At 40.7% G+C, this 18,844-nt stretch overlaps 1 protein-coding gene across 1 annotated transcript; it reads right to left on the bottom strand.

The window, feature by feature from the left end:
• Window positions 1-5,693: 5,693 nt before the first annotated feature.
• Window positions 5,694-7,735, bottom strand: LOC308516434 (ATP-binding cassette sub-family F member 2-like; the record flags this gene model as incomplete). The annotated part of the gene is given in 3 exon segments (XM_081087391.1): window positions 5,694-5,961; window positions 5,965-6,567; window positions 6,569-7,735. Coding segments are annotated over 3 exon segments (1,875 nt in total). The 3' UTR covers window positions 5,694-5,856.
• Between the last annotated feature and the right edge of the window lie 11,109 nt (window positions 7,736-18,844).

Below are 18,844 nucleotides of genomic sequence, written 5' to 3' on the forward strand. Positions count from 1 at the left end.
AGAAGGAATTTTATGAGAATTGAATATATATTCCCAGGCCCCGGCATGTTGAATTAGGTTTTAAGAGAACCCTGAAAAATGGATTCAAGCATTCTTGAATCATATTTTCTGCATTTCCAAAGCACTTTTTATCAGGAAGTGAACTGCTCCTATAATACTTTTATGACCACTTCCACTTAAGGGTTATTGGATCTCTAATTGCCTGGGTCTGTTCTTGTTTGGTTGTCCTTAGTTTAATAGCACCACATAGTTGTGCTAATATTGTCTCTGTGGTAGATTGCAGATACCTTTGAGACAAAACACGAGCTTTTAAAAATTTTTGTTGGCTTTTCTTTAGAACTCAGGCCAGTATCCTATGCCCCAGGAGTACCAATCAAGTCTTGCCTGTGTCAGGAAAAGGAAGGGCGGCACCAGTGCTCACTGTTATCCCACAGATAGACAGGATGATGGCATCCAAAACACTGAGGAGGCCTGGGATCAGTTCCTGGTTCTAGCACAAGTTCCAAGACTATGGACAAGTCTCTGAACCCCAGTTTCTTCATATGTAAACAACGGAAACAGAGTAGATTTGAATTTTAAGGTTTCTCCCAGTTCGTTGATTCTGAGTCAGTATTTCTTCTCAGGATGTCTGGAACAATATTGCTCATTTAGGAAACAGTCATATACCACCCACTAACAGGACATATTAGTTGGGATACATACTAAGCAGCAGGAACAGAGTGTCAAAAAATGCGGTGGCTCAAAAGGGAAGAATGTTATTATAGCCTTCAGCAACAAGCCTAAAGTAGGCAGGTACTCCAGGACAGATGGACAACTCTGGTTTACTAAAATAGTCAAAGCCCAAGGCTCATGTTTTGTTTCTCTGCCATTGTGTGGGGTAGGCCATCACCTGAATGGTAGAAGCTGCCTCAGCATGGGGGAGTGGGGGAAGAAAGGGAATCCAGGACAAGCAACTTCCTTTCCCAGAAGACCTGGGAGTTCCAGGCATCGCTCCATTCACATCCCATTGTCTACAACTTAGTCATGTGTTCCATCTACAGCCAGGAGAACAAAAAAGTCTTTAGCAGCATGGCATGTACCCTAAAACTTTAAGAGTGGTGTGGGGGTAAGGATTCTATAACTAAAAGGAAAGAGAGGAGATTGGATACCGGGGCACAGTCTTCACCACTATGCCTTCTGTTATAATTTTAAGTCACTGTAACAGTTTTTATTTTATTGTGTATTGTGTTTATCTCATCTAATGAAATTGACTGAGATCAGGATCTGTTATTTATGCCTATATGTGTACCCCAGAGAACATGTCAAGGTATTTTGAACATAGATGTCATTCAATAAAATATGTATGTTTAATTTATATATTGATTTTTAAGGGCATCTAAGTAAGTACTACATCTAACACACTCCCTCTTATACCCTGCTCTGTCTACATATTACTTATTCTGTGATTGTTAGATGTAAAACTTTTATTCTCAACCAAGTTGCGGAGACTAGATCAGAAACTATGAGGTAGTAAAATTATATATATATATATATATATATATATATATATATATATATATATATCTCCGATTGATTAATTTGGAGCAGGTTGCTACTAATAGCAACTACTGTCTTTTACTACTAGTAGTAAAAGTCTTTAGCAGAAGGGCATGTACCCTAAAACTTTAAGAATGGTGTGGGGGTAAGGATTCTATAATTAAAAGGAAAGAAAAGAGATTGGATACTGGGGCACAGTCTTCACCACTATGCCTTCTGTTATGATTTTGGGGCAGCATGACTACATGTAATGGAAAACCAAGCACTTTCCAGTGTGGTGTTGTCATTTGGTTCTAAGTGTACTCCCTAGACCTATAATTAATTATATTTATGAGTAAACTTTGAAACATTCTCCTGAGAGATTTTTGGTTTTTGTCTCTCTGTTTCCTTTTTGGCGTTAATAGAGAGTCGATGTAGTGCCAAGTGTGAGTTTATATAGCATGAGCCTGTTTATGAATAGTCGTGGGGCTCATTTTGAAAACAGGCCACAGTTTACTGACTCGGTCTTAACATCTTATCCATTCTGGATTGCAGGTCTTTATCTGCCGCACATGTGCACTATAATCCTGTACTGGAAGGGAAAGTACTGTATGTGCCTTACAGTTTCACATCTGCTATAGATGACCTCAGAGAATTGTCCTTGTTCTCTCATATCCAGTCCCCTTCAAGGCCCAGTTCAGTTTACCTCTATCTATCTATCTATCTATCTATCTATCTATCTATCTATCTATTATTTGTTAATCCTCACCGGAGGATATTTTTTTTCTATTGCTTTTCAGAGAGAGTGAAAAGGAGAGAAGGAGAAGGAGAGAGAGAAACATTGATGTGAGAGAGACACATCGATTGGTCACCTCCTGCACACATCCCAACCCAGGGTGGGGATTGAACCTGTAATCCAGGTATGTGCCTTTGACCAGGAATCAAACCCTCCAACTTCAGGTGTGCAGGCCGACACTCTATACACTGAGCCAGACCGGCCAAGACCAGTGGCCTTTTATAACTGACTAGGGGCCCGATGCACGAAATTCGTGCACTGGGTGTGTGTGGGGGGGAGAGTGTCCCTCAGCCCAGCCTGCCCCCTCTCACATACTGGGAGCCCTCAGGCGTTGACCCCCATCACCCTCCGATCGCCTGATTGGCCCCTTGCCCAGGCCTGACGCCTCCGCCAGAGGTGTCAGGCTTGGACAGGGGACCCCCATCTCCCCCCGATCACTGGCTCTGGCCCCCGCCCAGGCCTGAGGCCTCTGGCCCAGGAATCATGACTGGGCAGGGGACCCCCATCTCCCTCTGATCGCTTGCTCCACCCCCCGCCCAAGCCTGACGCCTCTGACCCAGGCTTCAGGCCTGGGCAAGGGGACCATCATATCCCCCCAATCCCCGGCTCCGCCCCCCACCCAGGCCTGATGCCTCGGCCAGAGGAGTTGACCCTCATCACCCTCCGATCACCAATCACCGGATCGGCCCCTTGACCAGGCCTGAGGCCTCCGGCAGAGGTGTCAGGCCTGGGCAGGGGACCCCCAGCTCCCCGCGATTGCAGGCTCCACCCCTGCCCAGGCCTGACACCTCTGGCCTAGGCGTCCGGCCCAGGCAGCGGGGACCTGCAGTGGCAGCGGGGGGCGCCACGATCGTGGGCTTCGCTTTAGGCCCAGGCAAGGGACCCCTAGCTCCTGGGACTGCCAGCTTCGACCGTGCCCAGCTCCCATCGCTGGCTCCACCCCTACTTCCTGCTATCACTGGCCAGGGCGGCAAAGGCGCCTGATTCTCCAATCATGGCTGGGGGGCAGGGCAAAGGCGGCCCCAGGGCCGCCTTTGCCCTGCCCCCCAGCTCTTAGCTCCCCCCTGGGTTTCTGATCACTGTCAGTGGCAGGGGGCTTCTTCCTGCTTTCCCTTTCGCCTCCCTGCATTGTGCCTACATATGCAAATTAGCCGCCATCTTGTTGGCAGTTAACTGCCAATCTTAGTTGGCAGTTAATTTGCATATAGCCCTGATTAGCCAATGAAAAAGGTATCGCCATACGCCAATTACCATTTTTCTCTTTTATTAGTGTAGATTATAATCACTTAGCCCCAAATGATCATTCTATCAGAAAAAGACTTAACTCAAGCCCTGGAAAGAACCAAAGCATAAAAGTAGGGTGTGTTTGCATAAGGAGAAGCCTTTATTCCCTTTACAAATATGCCAACTTGCCAAAGACAAGCAAACAGCAAGTACTGGCCATTTATAGTCTGAACCAGGAAGAGTGGCTTCCAGTCTGTATTCAGCCTTACCCCACATCCCCAGAGCTCTTGCTTAGCCTCAATGCCAGGCATCTTTGTTCTTGGTACATTTTTCTCCAAGAAACATATTTTTCCCTAAGGGACAAGACACGTTTTTCTATTAAGGGCTTGATCTTACCTCTCTATATCAATAGAGGGCAGCAGAGAGCACCACTCTATAGCGTAACCCAGCGGTCCTCAAACTACAGCCTGCGGCCCGCTGAAAACATTTATCCAGCCCCTCCGGTGTTTTTGCCCGCGGCTGCCTGTTGCTTAGCAGCCAGCTGTCCAGGCCACAGTGCACATGTGTGGAATGTGCGCTGCACTTTCTGACGCCCCTCCTTCTCTCTGTCTCTCGACTCCTCCTCTCAGTCTCGGGTATGATTGGACGAGTCATGAGCTTGCCTGTGCAGAGCCTGCTGCTGCCTGAAGAACAAGTTAGGATTTATTTTTTTTGAAGTTAGGAGGTCTATTTTTTCTTTTTTAATTTTGCAGTTAGTAGGGCCTTTTTTTTTTTTTTTTTTTTGACGTTAGGAGAGCCTTTTTCCAGAATGAAACATCTGAAATCTCCAACCAGATCTAGACTAACTGATGCACACTTGCATCACTTGTTACGACTAGCAGTGACAAATATGGAACCGGACATTGATCATCTCATTAGCCAAAAGCAGGCCCATAGTTCCCATTGAAATACTGGTAAGTTTGTTGATTTAACTTTACTTGTTCTTCATTTTAAATATTGTATTTGTTCCCGTTTTGTTTTTTCACTTCAAAATAAGATATGTGCAGTGTGCATAGGAATTTGTTCATAGTTTTTTTTAAACTATAGTCCGGCTCTCCAACAGTCTGAGGGACAGTGAACAGGGCCCCTGTTTAAAAAGTTTGAGAACCCCTGGCCTAACCTCTAGGTCTCAAACTGGGGCAGTCCCAATCCCCTAGTGCAGGGGTGGGCAACCTTTTTGTGAGTGCGTGCCAAAACCAGCAAAATCTCTGACTCAAAATTCTTCTGCGTGCCAACCCTAATTTTTTGAGAACATGTTACGCCTACTTGATATCTCTTAAGGTGTATGTATGTGAAGAACCTTGAAGAAATAATAAAATTCATTCGAGCGATAAAAACACAGTATATGATGATGAAAATACATTTATTTTTTAATGTATACATGTACACTGATAGTCCAACAGAAAACTTTATGACTCCATTTGATATTATCAGTGGGACTTTTGCTGCTGCATCACTGATGACGGAGATTTTACATCAGGTTTATATTTCGTGACCTTCAGAGATATGCACGAGCTACTACTTTCATCCATCAGGCTACTCTTATTATGAGACTTAACAAAATTCATCACTGAGAACAAAGATTCATAATTATAAATGGAAGATTATGCCCTAACTGGTTTGGCTCAGTGGATAGAGCGTCAGCCTGCAGACTCAAGGGTCCCAGGTTCGATTCCCGGTCAAGGGCATGTACCTTGGTTGCGGGCACATCCCCAGTGGGGAGTGTGCAGGAGGCAGCGGATCGATGTTCTCTCTCATCGATGTTTCTAACTTTCTTTTTTTTTTTTTTTTTCCATGGCTTGTTCTTTCTTTATTGGACGCTTTGTAGATGTCACGCAGGTCTAAAAGTTACACTTTTAAATAATTATTTAAAAACCAATCAGGAATAAGGCCCTGATCCAGAGCTCCAAACCAGAAGCAGAAAGGAATGGGTGCGGTGGGCTGAGTTGTATTCCTCCAATTTCATCAAAACTCAGAAAACCAGGATCCTAAGCTCCTTCACAAGCCAACCAGGGTGTGGGCCCTTGGGCTAACCCTCAGGAACCTCTGGCTGCATCACTCAGGGTCAGGAACCAGCAAGGGGCTGGCAGGAACAGCCGGCTGAGTCCAGACATGGACAAAAATAATGGGAAGGACAGAAAACGGACAGGTACTGTCCAGCTGTAGATAGGATCACAGAGTGTAGCTAAGGCAGGTGGGGGCAGGGGAGGAGCTGGGGAGTGGTATTGCAGCAATGCAGGAGTGCGGCCCCAGGGGCCTGGCTCATCTGGCCAGGGTAGGGCTCACACATTGTGGGTCCTCCTGCTAAGCTGAGGCTCTTCGCCCACCAGCTTGGACTTGAGGTGCTCCTTGTAGGCCAGGATGTCTCCAGGCCATTTGGTGATTGTCTACTTCTCACAGACCCAGATTTCTTGTGCTACCTGCTGAATAAGTCTGAAATCATGGCTGACCAGCATCATACCACCCTCAAACTCATTGATGGCATCAGCCAGGGCATCAATGGTCTCAATATCCAGGTGATTGGTGGGCTCATCCAAGAAGAGCATGTGGGGGTTCTGCCAGGCCAGCCAGGCCAGACACACCCGGCACTTCTGCCCATCAGATAGGTTCCGGATCGGGCTCACCTGCTGTTTCCCAGTGAGACCATATCGCCCAGTGATCTTCCTCATTTCTTCCTTCTCCTTGATCTCTGGATAGCACTTCATCATGTACTCCAAAGGGGAAAGGTCCAAGTCCAGCTGCTCTTGTAAATGCTGATGGTATCGCCCTATCTTGACATGAGAGTGTTTTCGGATCATCCCATCTGTGGGTAATAGCTCTCCAGTTAGCAGCTTCAAAAGAGTTGACTTCCCTGCTCCATTGGGCCCTACCAGAGCCACTCGTGTGTCAAGGTCGATACCAAATTCTAGATTGTTGTAGATGCAAGGCCCATCTTTTGTATACTTGAAGCTCACATTCTGCACCATAATGACGGGTGGAGGGATCTTGCCACAATGGTGGAAAATAAAATGACAATGTCTTGTCGCTCACGACCCTCTCTGTCAGTCCTGATGCCATCATTTTCTGTAGCGTCTTCTCCTTGCTCTGGGCCTGCCGGGCCAGTTTAGCACTGCCATGACCAAACCTAGCAATGTAGTTCTTCATGTGCGCAATCTGATCTTGCTCCCAGTGAAACCTCTTCACCTGGTTCTCCTCCAGCTCCAGCCATGTCTTCACATACTGGTCATAATTACCCGTATAATACTTCAGTTTCTTGTTGTGCATGTGAATGATGTTGGTACAGACACCATTCAGAAAGTCCTGGGAATGGGAGACGAGAACCAGGATGCGCTTAAAAGTCTTTAGTTCCTCTTCCAACCACACACAAGCATCGAGGTCCAGGTGGTTGGTGGGCTCGTCCAGGAGCAGCATGAAGGGCCGAATGAAGAGGGCTCTGGCGAGGGCAACCCTCATCCTCCAGCCTCCACTGAAGTCTTTTAGTTTCTTGCGCTGCATGGCAGGTGTGAAACCCAGTCCGTGCAAGATCCGCGAGGCTCTCATCTCTGCCTTGTCAGCATCCAGCTCCTCCAGACGCTCGTAGAGCTCCATGAGCTTCTCACACTCCGCATCCTCGTGAGCCAGCCGCTCAGCCTCCTTCTCCAGCATGGCCCGCTCTGTATCGACTTCCATCACACACTGCAGGGGTGTCTTGTCACTAGGGGGCATCTCCCGAGTCAGATGGTAGATGTCGATGTGCTCAGGGATGGGCACTTCACGTTTCCCAATGGCAGAGAGCAGCATGGACTTGCCAATTCCATTTAAGCCAATGAGACCATAACGACGGCCCGAGTTTAATTCCAGTTTGGTGTCACTGAGCAGCTCTTGGCCATGAAAAGTGAGGGAGAGGTTGATAATGTGGGCAGCAGTACTGTTGGGGTGAGAGGCAAGGACACCAGTGACAGCTCGAGCGGCAGCTTTCTTCATCTCAAAGTCCTCCAGCTCCTTGGACAGCAAATCCACTTCTGTGGCCTCCTGGCCATTGACCCCCTCGTTTCTCTCCTCTGCCACCTGAGGTTCTGCGGCAGCATCTCCGTTTTCTTCATGCCCCTTCCTGGGCCGCTGCCGCGCTTTGGCAGCTTCCTTCTTTTTCGCCGCCTTCTTTTTGGCCAGGTCGGAGGGCATGGTGATGAACTACAGGGGTCGGTACTGGTCTTCCAGGGAGCTGGGCCTTGCCGCTCGGCCTCTGTCGCAACGGAGCTGCTCCTGATGTTTCTAACTTTCTATCCCTCTCCCTTCCTCTCTGTAAATAATCAATAAAATATATATTTATAAATGGAAGATTATAAGAGAGGGTTTCGCATGCCAGCAAAAGTTACTGGGGTTGCCCACCCCTGCCCTAGTGCCTAAGACAAATGCCTGGGAGACTGTTTTTTATTTTATTTTATTTTATTTTATTTTATTTTATTTTATTTATTTTATTTTATTTATTTTATTTTACAGGCATGAGGAATACTAAATGTTTTGCATTATGTAGAAAAGTCCAATGCAAGGAAGCATATTCTCACCCCAGATGTTAATTAACTTCCTTCTAGTATTGCTCTCCAATCTCAAGGACATTCCTGGCTACAACACTAATTTAGCACTTTCACCACTTTGTGTAGTAACTCATCTCACCAAAGCTCCTTGTTACCAAAAACTTGCTTTTTATCTTTGCATTGTCACTTTTGAAATTCACTTTTAATTATAGTCATTGGATGATCGAAGACAGGTCTTTCTTTAACTGCGGGAGGGTCATGGAGTAATGGATAGAATTGAAAAGGACAGTAGTCGCCCTTTATCCACAGTTTCCCTTTCTGTGGTTTTAATTACCCGCAGTTAACTGTGTTCTGAAAATATTAAATGGAAAATTTCAGAAGTAAACAATTTATACGTTTTAAATTGTGCACCATTCTGAGTAGTGTGATGAGATCTCCTGCTGTCCAGCTCTGTCCTGCCCTGGGCACGAATCATCCCTTTGTCCAGCGTCTTCACCATGGGTATGCTTCCTGCCCATCAGTCACTTAGCAGGGGTCTGGGTTAACAGATTGGTTGTCACGGTATTGCAGTACTTGTGATCAAGTAACCATTACTTTACTTAATAATGGCCCTAACGTGCAGGAGTGTGATGCTGGCAATTCAGATATGCCAAAGAAAAGCCATAAAGTGCTTCCTTTAAGTGAAAATGTATGTATATTTAGGGAAAAAAACATGGTATATATGTCTCCCTGAGCATAAATTACATATAAAATGGTGCTAACACCTATGCTTCTTTAAACTACTTTGTAAATTGTGAAGTAAGTACAAAATTGTTTATGAAGTATTCTAGGACCAGATTTGTTCCCAATTATTATTTATGGAACTTAAATAGCTGAAACTCCAAAGAGCACAATTATATAAAGAAGATATTTTAGCACAACAGGCATAGGTTATAATGTGGGACATAAAAAATAACAAGAAACAGCCCTAGCCCATTGGCTCAGTGAATAGAGTGTTGGCCTGAGACTGAAGAGTACCAGATTCAATTCCAGGCAAGGGCACCTTGGTTGCAGGTTCGATCCCCGGTTGGGGTGTGAGCAAGAGGAAACCAATCGATGTGATTACATCGATGTTTTTCTGTGTGTCTCTTCCCCTCCCTTCTACTTGCCCTAAAAAAAAAAAAAAAAGATTCAATGGAAAAATATCCTTGGGTGAGGATTAACAGTAACAAGAAAATAACAAGAAACAGGTATGTGTTAAATGTATTTATTGCAGAAGTTTTAAACTTTTGTACCACAACCCCACAGTAAGAAATACAATTTTCATAGTGTCCCATTATATACCCACATATAGCAAGTTTCCTGAAACAATATATTTAAGTTCACCACATGGGACATACTGTTTTCTATTCTGTTCTATTTTATCTCATTTATTAAATCATGGTCATGACCCACTAAATCAATTTCACGGTCCATTAATGGGTTGCAACTGCAATTTGAAAAATATTTTCTTAAAAACCCTTTTATGTCATTAGAGTCTATTAAAGACTGCATTTTCTATCATCCTTCTGAATCTATCAAATGTTTGTTTACCTTAAAATGGAAAAAGCATATTACACAATATAGGAATGGGAACACATTTGTTTTGCTTCTTAGTTCACACACTGAATGCCATTATTTTTAATGCTTACTCTTTATCTTAAAAATATCAGAAAGCATCATGCAATAATTTTAAAAGTACATAATTTTTTTGGCTGTGTTTGTGTCTTCTTTAAATAATTTTCTTAACAGCTTTATTGGGGGTAAAATTGACATACCATTTTAAATTGCATGTATTTAAAGTATACAATTGGGTATGTTTTGACATAAGTGTACCCCCATAAACTCATCACAGAAATCAAGATAATGAACATATGGAGCACCCCAAAAGCTTCTTCGGGTCCTTTGTTTTTCCTCTCTGCCTCCATCCCCTTTACCTGGCAACCATTGTATGTTTTCTGTCACAGTGCATTAGTTTTTATTTCCTAGTATTTTATATATATGGAGTCATAGAGCACACACTCTTTTATCTGGCTTTTTTTCGCTCATTGTAATTACTTTGAGATTCATCAATGATGCAGCGCGTATCAACAGTACATTCCTTCTTATTGCTGAGGAGTATTCCCATTGTATGGATTTACCACTGTTTTTTCATTCACTTGTTGAGGGACATGTGTGTGTGTTTCATTTTGGGGCTATGACAAATCAAGCTGCTATGAACATGTGTGTACAAGTCTTCGTTTGGGCGTATGCTTTCATTCCCTCTGGGTAAATGACGTAGGAGTGAAATGCCTATATCACCTGGTAGGTGTGTGTTTAACATCTTAAGAATCGCTGGCTATGTTTAATAGCTCCTGTTGAAGGAGATGCTACAACAAGGGTTCTTTTGAAAAGACTTACCAAGGTAGTCGTCTTCTCAGTGCCATACTTCTAGTTCCGCTTGCTCCATCAGATGATCAGATGGTGCATCTGGAGTACCCCCTGCTTAGGAGACAATGACCTTTGTTCTGAAAATGTATGACATTATTATGTATTAAAACCCAAAGACTGAATTAAGAACTTTATGGCCCCAAACACTGAAAAAAATTCTCTCACCCAAATAGTATGTCAAAATCATTAAAACAATGCTGATTGTATAGTATATAATGATGTTCGTTAAATTATTTTCCCCACAATAACAACTTCGATTTTTTAAAACAAATCTCTAGCTTTATCAACAATAAATATTCCAGGTGTTTCTTTTTTCTTGGAGCTCTAAGCACCTGGGTAGTCCTGAATAACTCACTTTATAAAATAGGTTCTAACAGGTTGTTTTTTCATTTGACTATTACTATCTTTACCACTATCTTAGGTCACCCTGCCAGGCCTGTGGAATATTCAGAGCATGAATCGTACCTTTAAATGGACTTCTTTGATACTTACTGTAGTGTAACTTTTTAAACAATGACTATACATATCTCTCTCAAAATCAATATGATTGTTTTAATATTTTTTGTGTAAGACTCCCAGTTAAATTGTCTTTTTTTCTTACAAACAGACCAGCATAATAAGAGCATAGGTTCTAGAGACTGCTGCCCGTTTTTTTAATTGGTTTTCTAACTTCTAATCATTTAAGCCTTTTTGCATTTCACATTCCTCATCTTAAAATGGGGCTTAAAAATACCTACCTCAGATCATTGTGTGAGTTAGTGAGATATATAGAGAGAGAGCTTTTGGCCCAATGCTTGTCATATAGTACAAATAGGGAAACATCACTAACTCTAAAATATCAAAGCTAGAGCTTGCTGTTGAAAGATACTGGCCTTAAGAATATTTGAAGATGACAAAGACAATAATGAAATACAAACACTATCTGAGAGTTAGAAAACAGATTTTGAAAGTTAAATCTACCAATGTATTGAAATTATTAATGTCAGAAAAGGAGCTCTCATAGTAAAAGCAATGGATAGTAATTGAGGTGTCTTGAGTATGACAGAAGAGAATCAGTTAATGACATTGTGTTAATAATAGGACTCTTGACTGAATGTTAATATGATTCTATATCAACCTGGCTTAAGCCCCAAAAATGAAAGTCACAGGGAAAGGATTGATTGGTTTATGTAGTTGGGAGCTCCAGCGGAATAAGTAGCTTCAGACATCAGTGAAATTAGGTTCTCAGTTACTGTTGTCAGAAATCCGTCTTCTTTTCTTTATCTCTTGGGTCTGTTTTCCTATATCCTATGTCCTACCTATGGACAAAGTTGACAGCTCTCTGCTTATATTATGCAGAGTATCCTGATTAAACAAATGTACTCCCCCACCCCCACCTCCAATAGGTGTAGCAAACATCCTGGGGATGACTTGGCTAACTCTCATTGATTGGCTTGGGTGTCTGTCATTTCACTAATCATATGACTGAGGAGGTGAATTGGCCAGCCTGGTGCCATGGTCACTCTTGCAGCCCAAGATTCAACTGGGACTGCACCATCTTAACTGCTTGGACTGAAAATTGGGGAGAGACAATTTCCCAAATGGCAAAGATGCAGGGGCAGGCTAAAAAAAAAAAAAAAAAAGGCAGATGTCCACTATTCCCATGTTTTGATCTTCCAATTATGTTGCCTGCACTCTGAGGCTAAAGTAGAAATGCCAAGTTATATCTAGCTAAAAAGAAGGGAAATTAAAACAGGATCAGAAGAATAGAAGTTAGATGGCTAAGTTTTCATTTTCTATGACCTTTCAGAAAGTAGGACAAATTCTATGTGAATGAGTAAAATAATGTATAAAGTTTCCTTTTATTCTTTCAATATGTAAGGGCCTTTATAAACTCAAGATATTCATTTTAGTCTCCCAAAGGTTTGGTTTATGGTATCTTGCCAGAATTTGTATATTATGGAGTGGTGTGTGTCAGGGATGTTAAATATTTTATTAATTGAGAAATCCATTTGCTTTTGATTTGTTTCAGTGCATTTTCATTATCGATCAGACAAGAATTCTTGTGGCCCTCATTTTTAGTCATCCTTTTGACAGGGATAATACATTAAAATGTCATTAAGTTATTAAGATTTATTCTGAAAAAGCATATAAAATCTCAAAGCAATTGCTTTTCTCCAGCTGACTGTCTTTTATTATCCTTTGATAAAAATATTGAAGACTTCAAATCCACTTAACTCATGATATCCTTCAAAGTTTGCCATAATTGTGCTACTTTTAGAGTTTTATTTTATCATGAAGATAAATGTAGTATTTATCAACATAAGACTTGTATCTTTTTAAAAGTTAATGGATATGTATTTAGCATACATTTTTATTTATAGTCTACCTTTTCAAAAAGGATTTGAAGTGCTTATCATGAAGTATATATGCAATAAGGTTAACAAAAAGTAAATCAAACCCAAAACAAGAATAAAAAGCAAAAATACTAAATACACCACAAAAGCTAAAATATAGTATGTATAGATATAATTAGATAGACTGACTTGAGCATAATGCTCTAAGTTTCCCAGAAGCAGGGACAAAACAATGGCAATTCAGTTGATTACACTGTTGTCATCTAAAAGGTGGATGCTTAATAATCCTACAAGAACAAAAGTCTTTTCTAAAGTGAATTCTTCCTATGATTTCCATATATATGAGACATCATGCAGAATAATGGACAACACAGAAGCAATATGACTGCTCCTTACAATTATTCTTGGTAAAAGCAAACTATAATATTAAAATGTAACTCAAAGATAGTGATTCTGCTAAGGGGGTCTCTAGCTAATGATATTTAGGTAGCATGTAGCTTTCTGATGATATATCTTTCTGATACAAGGATAGATTTTAGTGATGCTTATAAGAATGTTTTTCCTTAGATGTTTCTTAAAAATCACTTTCTCAGATAGGCATTTGGGAGCTGGGCAGCAACAACAACAGAAAATTGAATTAATAGTCTGCTGAGGTCTTTGAGTATTGAAATTTGAAGATTGAAATCATTGACTAAAGATATGCTTTGAAAACAAGGAAAGTTGGGGTTAATATTCTCATATGGAAGTAGAAAATTCTCTGACTAGTGTTCCCACCTTGTAGACAGATTGTTTTCCATATTAGTTAATGTCACTATATATATACTACATCTTTACATAAAAAATTATCTTTCTTTTTATTTATTTTGTTTTTATAAAGAGAGTTTTTAGTCATATAGTTTAACTTCCTGAGGATTTTTCCTCTCCTCTGCTTTAGAGCCTCATAGAGTATTCCCCAAACTCCCAAAGGAAAATGATTTGAATAAGCTTTTTGGGGAAAGATGTGTCACTAATATATATTTTAAAAATTTCCTGCAAAGATATAGTCAGGCTATATTACAAGCAAAATAAAGATGTTGTATTCTTTTCTGTGTTTTTTATTCTTGGATCTGTACAGTTGAAATATCTCTTGTTGAGAGAGTAGAAGGACCCATGGCATTTGAATAATAGCAATAAAATAAAAACTGCTACCAGCATCATTTACTGAGCATCTTCTATATGCAAGTATTGTGCTAGACTCTTTACATGTGTTATTTTATTTAACTTCCACACAATAGGCAGAGCCTATTATTATCCTCATTTTAATAATGATAACATAAAACCCAGGTTTCTCTGAACTTACATAACTAACTGATAAGTGGTAGCATCAGGATTTGAACCCAAATCTTTACTGTTTTCACTACTACACAGTGTTGCTTGTGAAGGAAATCTGAATCTTTATGCATTGGCATTTGAGGTCATTATATTATTTCTTTATCCTGGCATTTCTGACAAAATTTGTCACAGGGTCATAATACTTTGGACTTCTCTTAGACTCTGACTTAAATGTTATTATTCTTAAAAAAAAAAAAAACAACTAAATTTTCTAAAATAAAAATCCAACCTAGACTAGTTCATATTTTTATAGCAGAAAAATTGTACTTTGACTTCTATTCTTAGGGTCTTTTTCTAATAATGAGTCTTTAATATCCTGTTGGGAATGAGACCAGAATCATCTTCCAGTCATTATTAAAAGTTGAACCAAATCCTTTGGATCTTAAAAGAACTACTCACCTTGATAGTGACTTTATAGTCTTCACACTTAGCCTGCCCAATGCTGAAATACAAAATTACTTGTGATGATGGGACTTGGCTTCATATCTCTCGAATTGCTGTGTCCCCAGTAGCCACCAGCCACATTGGACTATTTATTTTTAAATTTAACTTAATTCAAATTAAATATAATTTAAAACTCAGTTCCTAAACACATTTCAAATGCTAAGTAGCTACATGTGGCTACTGCGTTCGACAGTGCAAATTATAGAACATTTCCATCATCGCAGGAAGTTTCCCAGCAGCGTTGCTCTCCAATGTGCATTTCTCATGGCCCCCTCTCCCTGCCTTCCTTCTGTCCCTAAAACAACAACGGCTTCCTCCAACAATCTCTACAGATTTTGTCATTTGGAGAGACAACTTATCTTCTCAATGATTTCCCATGATATTTGACATGGAGAAAGTTTTGTTGGCCCAGTTGATATGTCTGTGGTACAGGGAAGCATGCTAACCAGACTGAGTTCAGCTTATTAAAATGGCAAGTCCATAGAGCCAGCTAGTTTTTATTTGCCAGGTTACACAGTGAGCCAACATCTTAGGTGGCAGGTATTAGAAGCATTTATAGACTGTTTTGTTGAGTTGCTTCAGAGACTACCCTGATTCCTGGTGGACTTATTCCTAATGATGTTGCCATCAAACCTTACAGCAACTGTAAGTCTCTATAACAGACTGGCCATTTATTGACATGTTCCACAAAGTGGCTGCTGCCTTCTATGAGTTAGTCTGTATTATTTTGAAAGAAAACATTATTTTGTAAATCTGATTCTTTTAGCGTATTCTGGTTGGTTTTGATTTCTGTTAAAAAAAAAAGAGAGAGAGATGTATTTTCTTATCTTTTCATTTGTGGGTTCTAAAATAATCTGGGGACATGGACATGTTGATATAGTCCAATGTGGTGCACACAGCCTATGAAGAATATAGCAGTACTGTATTGGTCTTGAGCACTCCCACATTACCTGGGTAAATTTCTTTGGTCTATTTTTTCCCTAGTGATATTTCACAATAAGCTCCTGTGGAAATTTGGTGAATATGTTACTTACCAATAATATTCTGTTGCTTTAGTATATAGAACAGCAAACTGAACATCTTTGTGTGCAAAAGAATCCTGGAAGTTTTCTTTTTCCAAATGAGCTAAGCAGTGCAGTATTTACTTGTGTCAGGTTTGAACTCACCATAAGAAAAAGGCAAATGCTTTTCTTCTCTCAGCTGTTCAAATAATCTGACTGGGAGAACAGATCTCTGTTCAGAACGTTCCTGGTCACTGGACACTTCATAACTGAGGCCTTATATTAACCACTATGGTTCCAGATTCAAGGACTTAAGGCCATTTCCCAAGTTCAAAGAAGTTGGGATCAGTATTAGTAAAGTATTGGCAGTTGTGAAGCAAAGTGATGGGATACAGGGGCAGTAAATTATATTAATCTCCACTTTTGTGTAACTTTGAACCTTTTTAAATAGTAGAGAAATGCCACAAGTTATTTGTGTTTGTACTGTTGAGTTGTATGAGCTCCTTATATATTTCAGAAATTAACCCCTTATCAGATACATGGTTTGAAAATATTTTATCCCATTTTGTATTGCTCTTTTCATTCTGTTGATTATTTCCTTTGCTGTGCAGAAGCTCTTTACTTTGACGTAGTCCCACTTGTATATTTTTGTTTTTGTTGATGTGCTTTTGGTGTTATATCCAGGCAATCATTGCTAAGTCCAGTGTGAAAGGTGGGCAAAGAACTTAAATTGATGTTTCTCCAAAGAAGACATACAGATGGCCAACAGGTATATGAGAAAATGCCCAACATCATTAATTATCAGGAAAATACAAATCAAAACTATGAGATATCAACGCATACTTCTTAGGTTGGCTATTATATTTTATTACTTATAAAATATAAGTAAGTGTCAGCAAAGTTGTGGAGAAATTGGAATCCTTGTACACCCTTGCTGGCAAGGTTGGTGGGAATACAAATGGTGCAGCAGCTATGGAAAACAGTATAGAGGTTCCTCATAAAATTGAGAATAGAACTGCCATATGACCCAGCTATCTCACTTCTGGGAATATGTTCAAAAGAATTGAATTCAGTATCTTGAAGAGATCTCTCTACTCCTATGTTCATTGCAGCATTATACAATAAGTAAGACATGGAAATAACCCAAATGTAAATGACAGATGAATGGATAAAGAAAATGTGGGATATACATACAAAGGAGTATTATTCAGCCTTAAAAAAGAAGGAAATCCTGCCATTTATGACAACATGGATGAACCTAGAAGACATTGTGTTAAGTGAAATAAGCCAGTCACAAAAAAGACAAATACTGCATGATTCCACTTATATGAGCAATCCTGCAGCCAAACTAATAGAAACTGAGAATACAATAGTGGTTGCCAGGGGCTGAGGGAAGAGGAAATAGGGAGTTGTTATTTAATGGGTGTTGAGTTTCAGTTATGCTAGATGAATAAGTTCTAGAGATATGCTGTAAACATCGTGCCTGTAGTTAAGAATGCAATATTATATTGTGTACTTCAAAATTTGCTAAGAGGGCAGAGCTCATGTTAAGTGTTCTTATCACAAACACCAAAACCAAAAACAACCAAAAAACCCACGGAACACACGGAAACTCTTAGAGATATTGGACATGTGTACTATGCTGACTATGGTAATAGTATCACAGATGTTTGTATATCTCCAAACTCATCAAATTGTACACATTAAATATGTACAGTTCTTTGTATATCAATTATACTTTAATAAAAGTGTTAAAGTTTATTTTAATTTTTTAAAATGTTGTGAGCTCTTTGGGTAAATTTAATACAGTTGTTTTTGCTGTTCATAATAAGGCACCTTACTAAAATTAACATTTGCTCTATATTCATTAGGAGCTCTTTGGGAGGAATGTCAGAAGTTTAACAAACCAATGAGGAAATTTTCTACTTTATTTAAAGGTAGTCACTCTTTCACACCCACTTTTGATGCATCGCAAGGTCAGCAAAGATGATACTGTTCTACAAAACAATTACATTTATGTAATATCGTCTGACATATTTTTATTTCCTTAATCACTAGGTTATTTCCCTATTATTTTGCTTTGACAAGTCTTGGTGTGCAGGACAAGCATGTCCCTTGGTTATCAGTTTTGGAAACTATTTCCCTGACTTTTATTATTATTTTTAAAATCACATCACATCATACACATTGCTGAACAGCAAGAAAAGCGTTAAAGAAAATTGCTCTAATAAAAGACTTGTTTCTCTAGATGCTTTTTTGGTAGCATTGATTCCACTGAAATTCTATTTTGATCCCCTCATTCAATAGCAATAATAATGTTTTCTTGAAACACACACCTAACACACACATACACACACACACCACACACACACACCACACACACACACCACATACACACACCACACACCACACACACACACACCACACACACACACACACACACCACACACACACACAACCACACACAACCACACACACACACACCACACACACACACACCACACACACCACACACCACACACACACACACACCACACACACCACACACACACACCACACACACCACACACACCACACACACCACACACCACACACACACAACACACACACGCACCACACACACACACCACACACCACACACACACATACCACACACACACAACCACACACACACACACCACACACACACACCACACACCACACACACACACCACACACACCACACACACACCACACACACACACACCACACACACACACACACACCACACACCACACACACACCACACACACACACACCACACACACACACACACCACACACACACATCACACCACACACACCACACACACCACACACACCACACACACACCACACACCACACACCACACACACACCACACACACACACCACACACACACCACACACACACCACACACACACACCACACACCACACACCACACACACACACCACACACACACCACACACACACACACACACCACACACCACACACACACACCACACACACACCACACACACGCACCACACACCACACACCACACACACACACCACACACACACCACACACACACCACACACACACACACACACCACACACCACACACACACACCACACACACCACACACACGCACC

This window comes from Myotis nattereri (assembly GCF_964212035.1).
Source record: "Myotis nattereri genome assembly, chromosome: 3".
Lineage (NCBI taxonomy): Eukaryota > Metazoa > Chordata > Mammalia > Chiroptera > Vespertilionidae > Myotis > Myotis nattereri.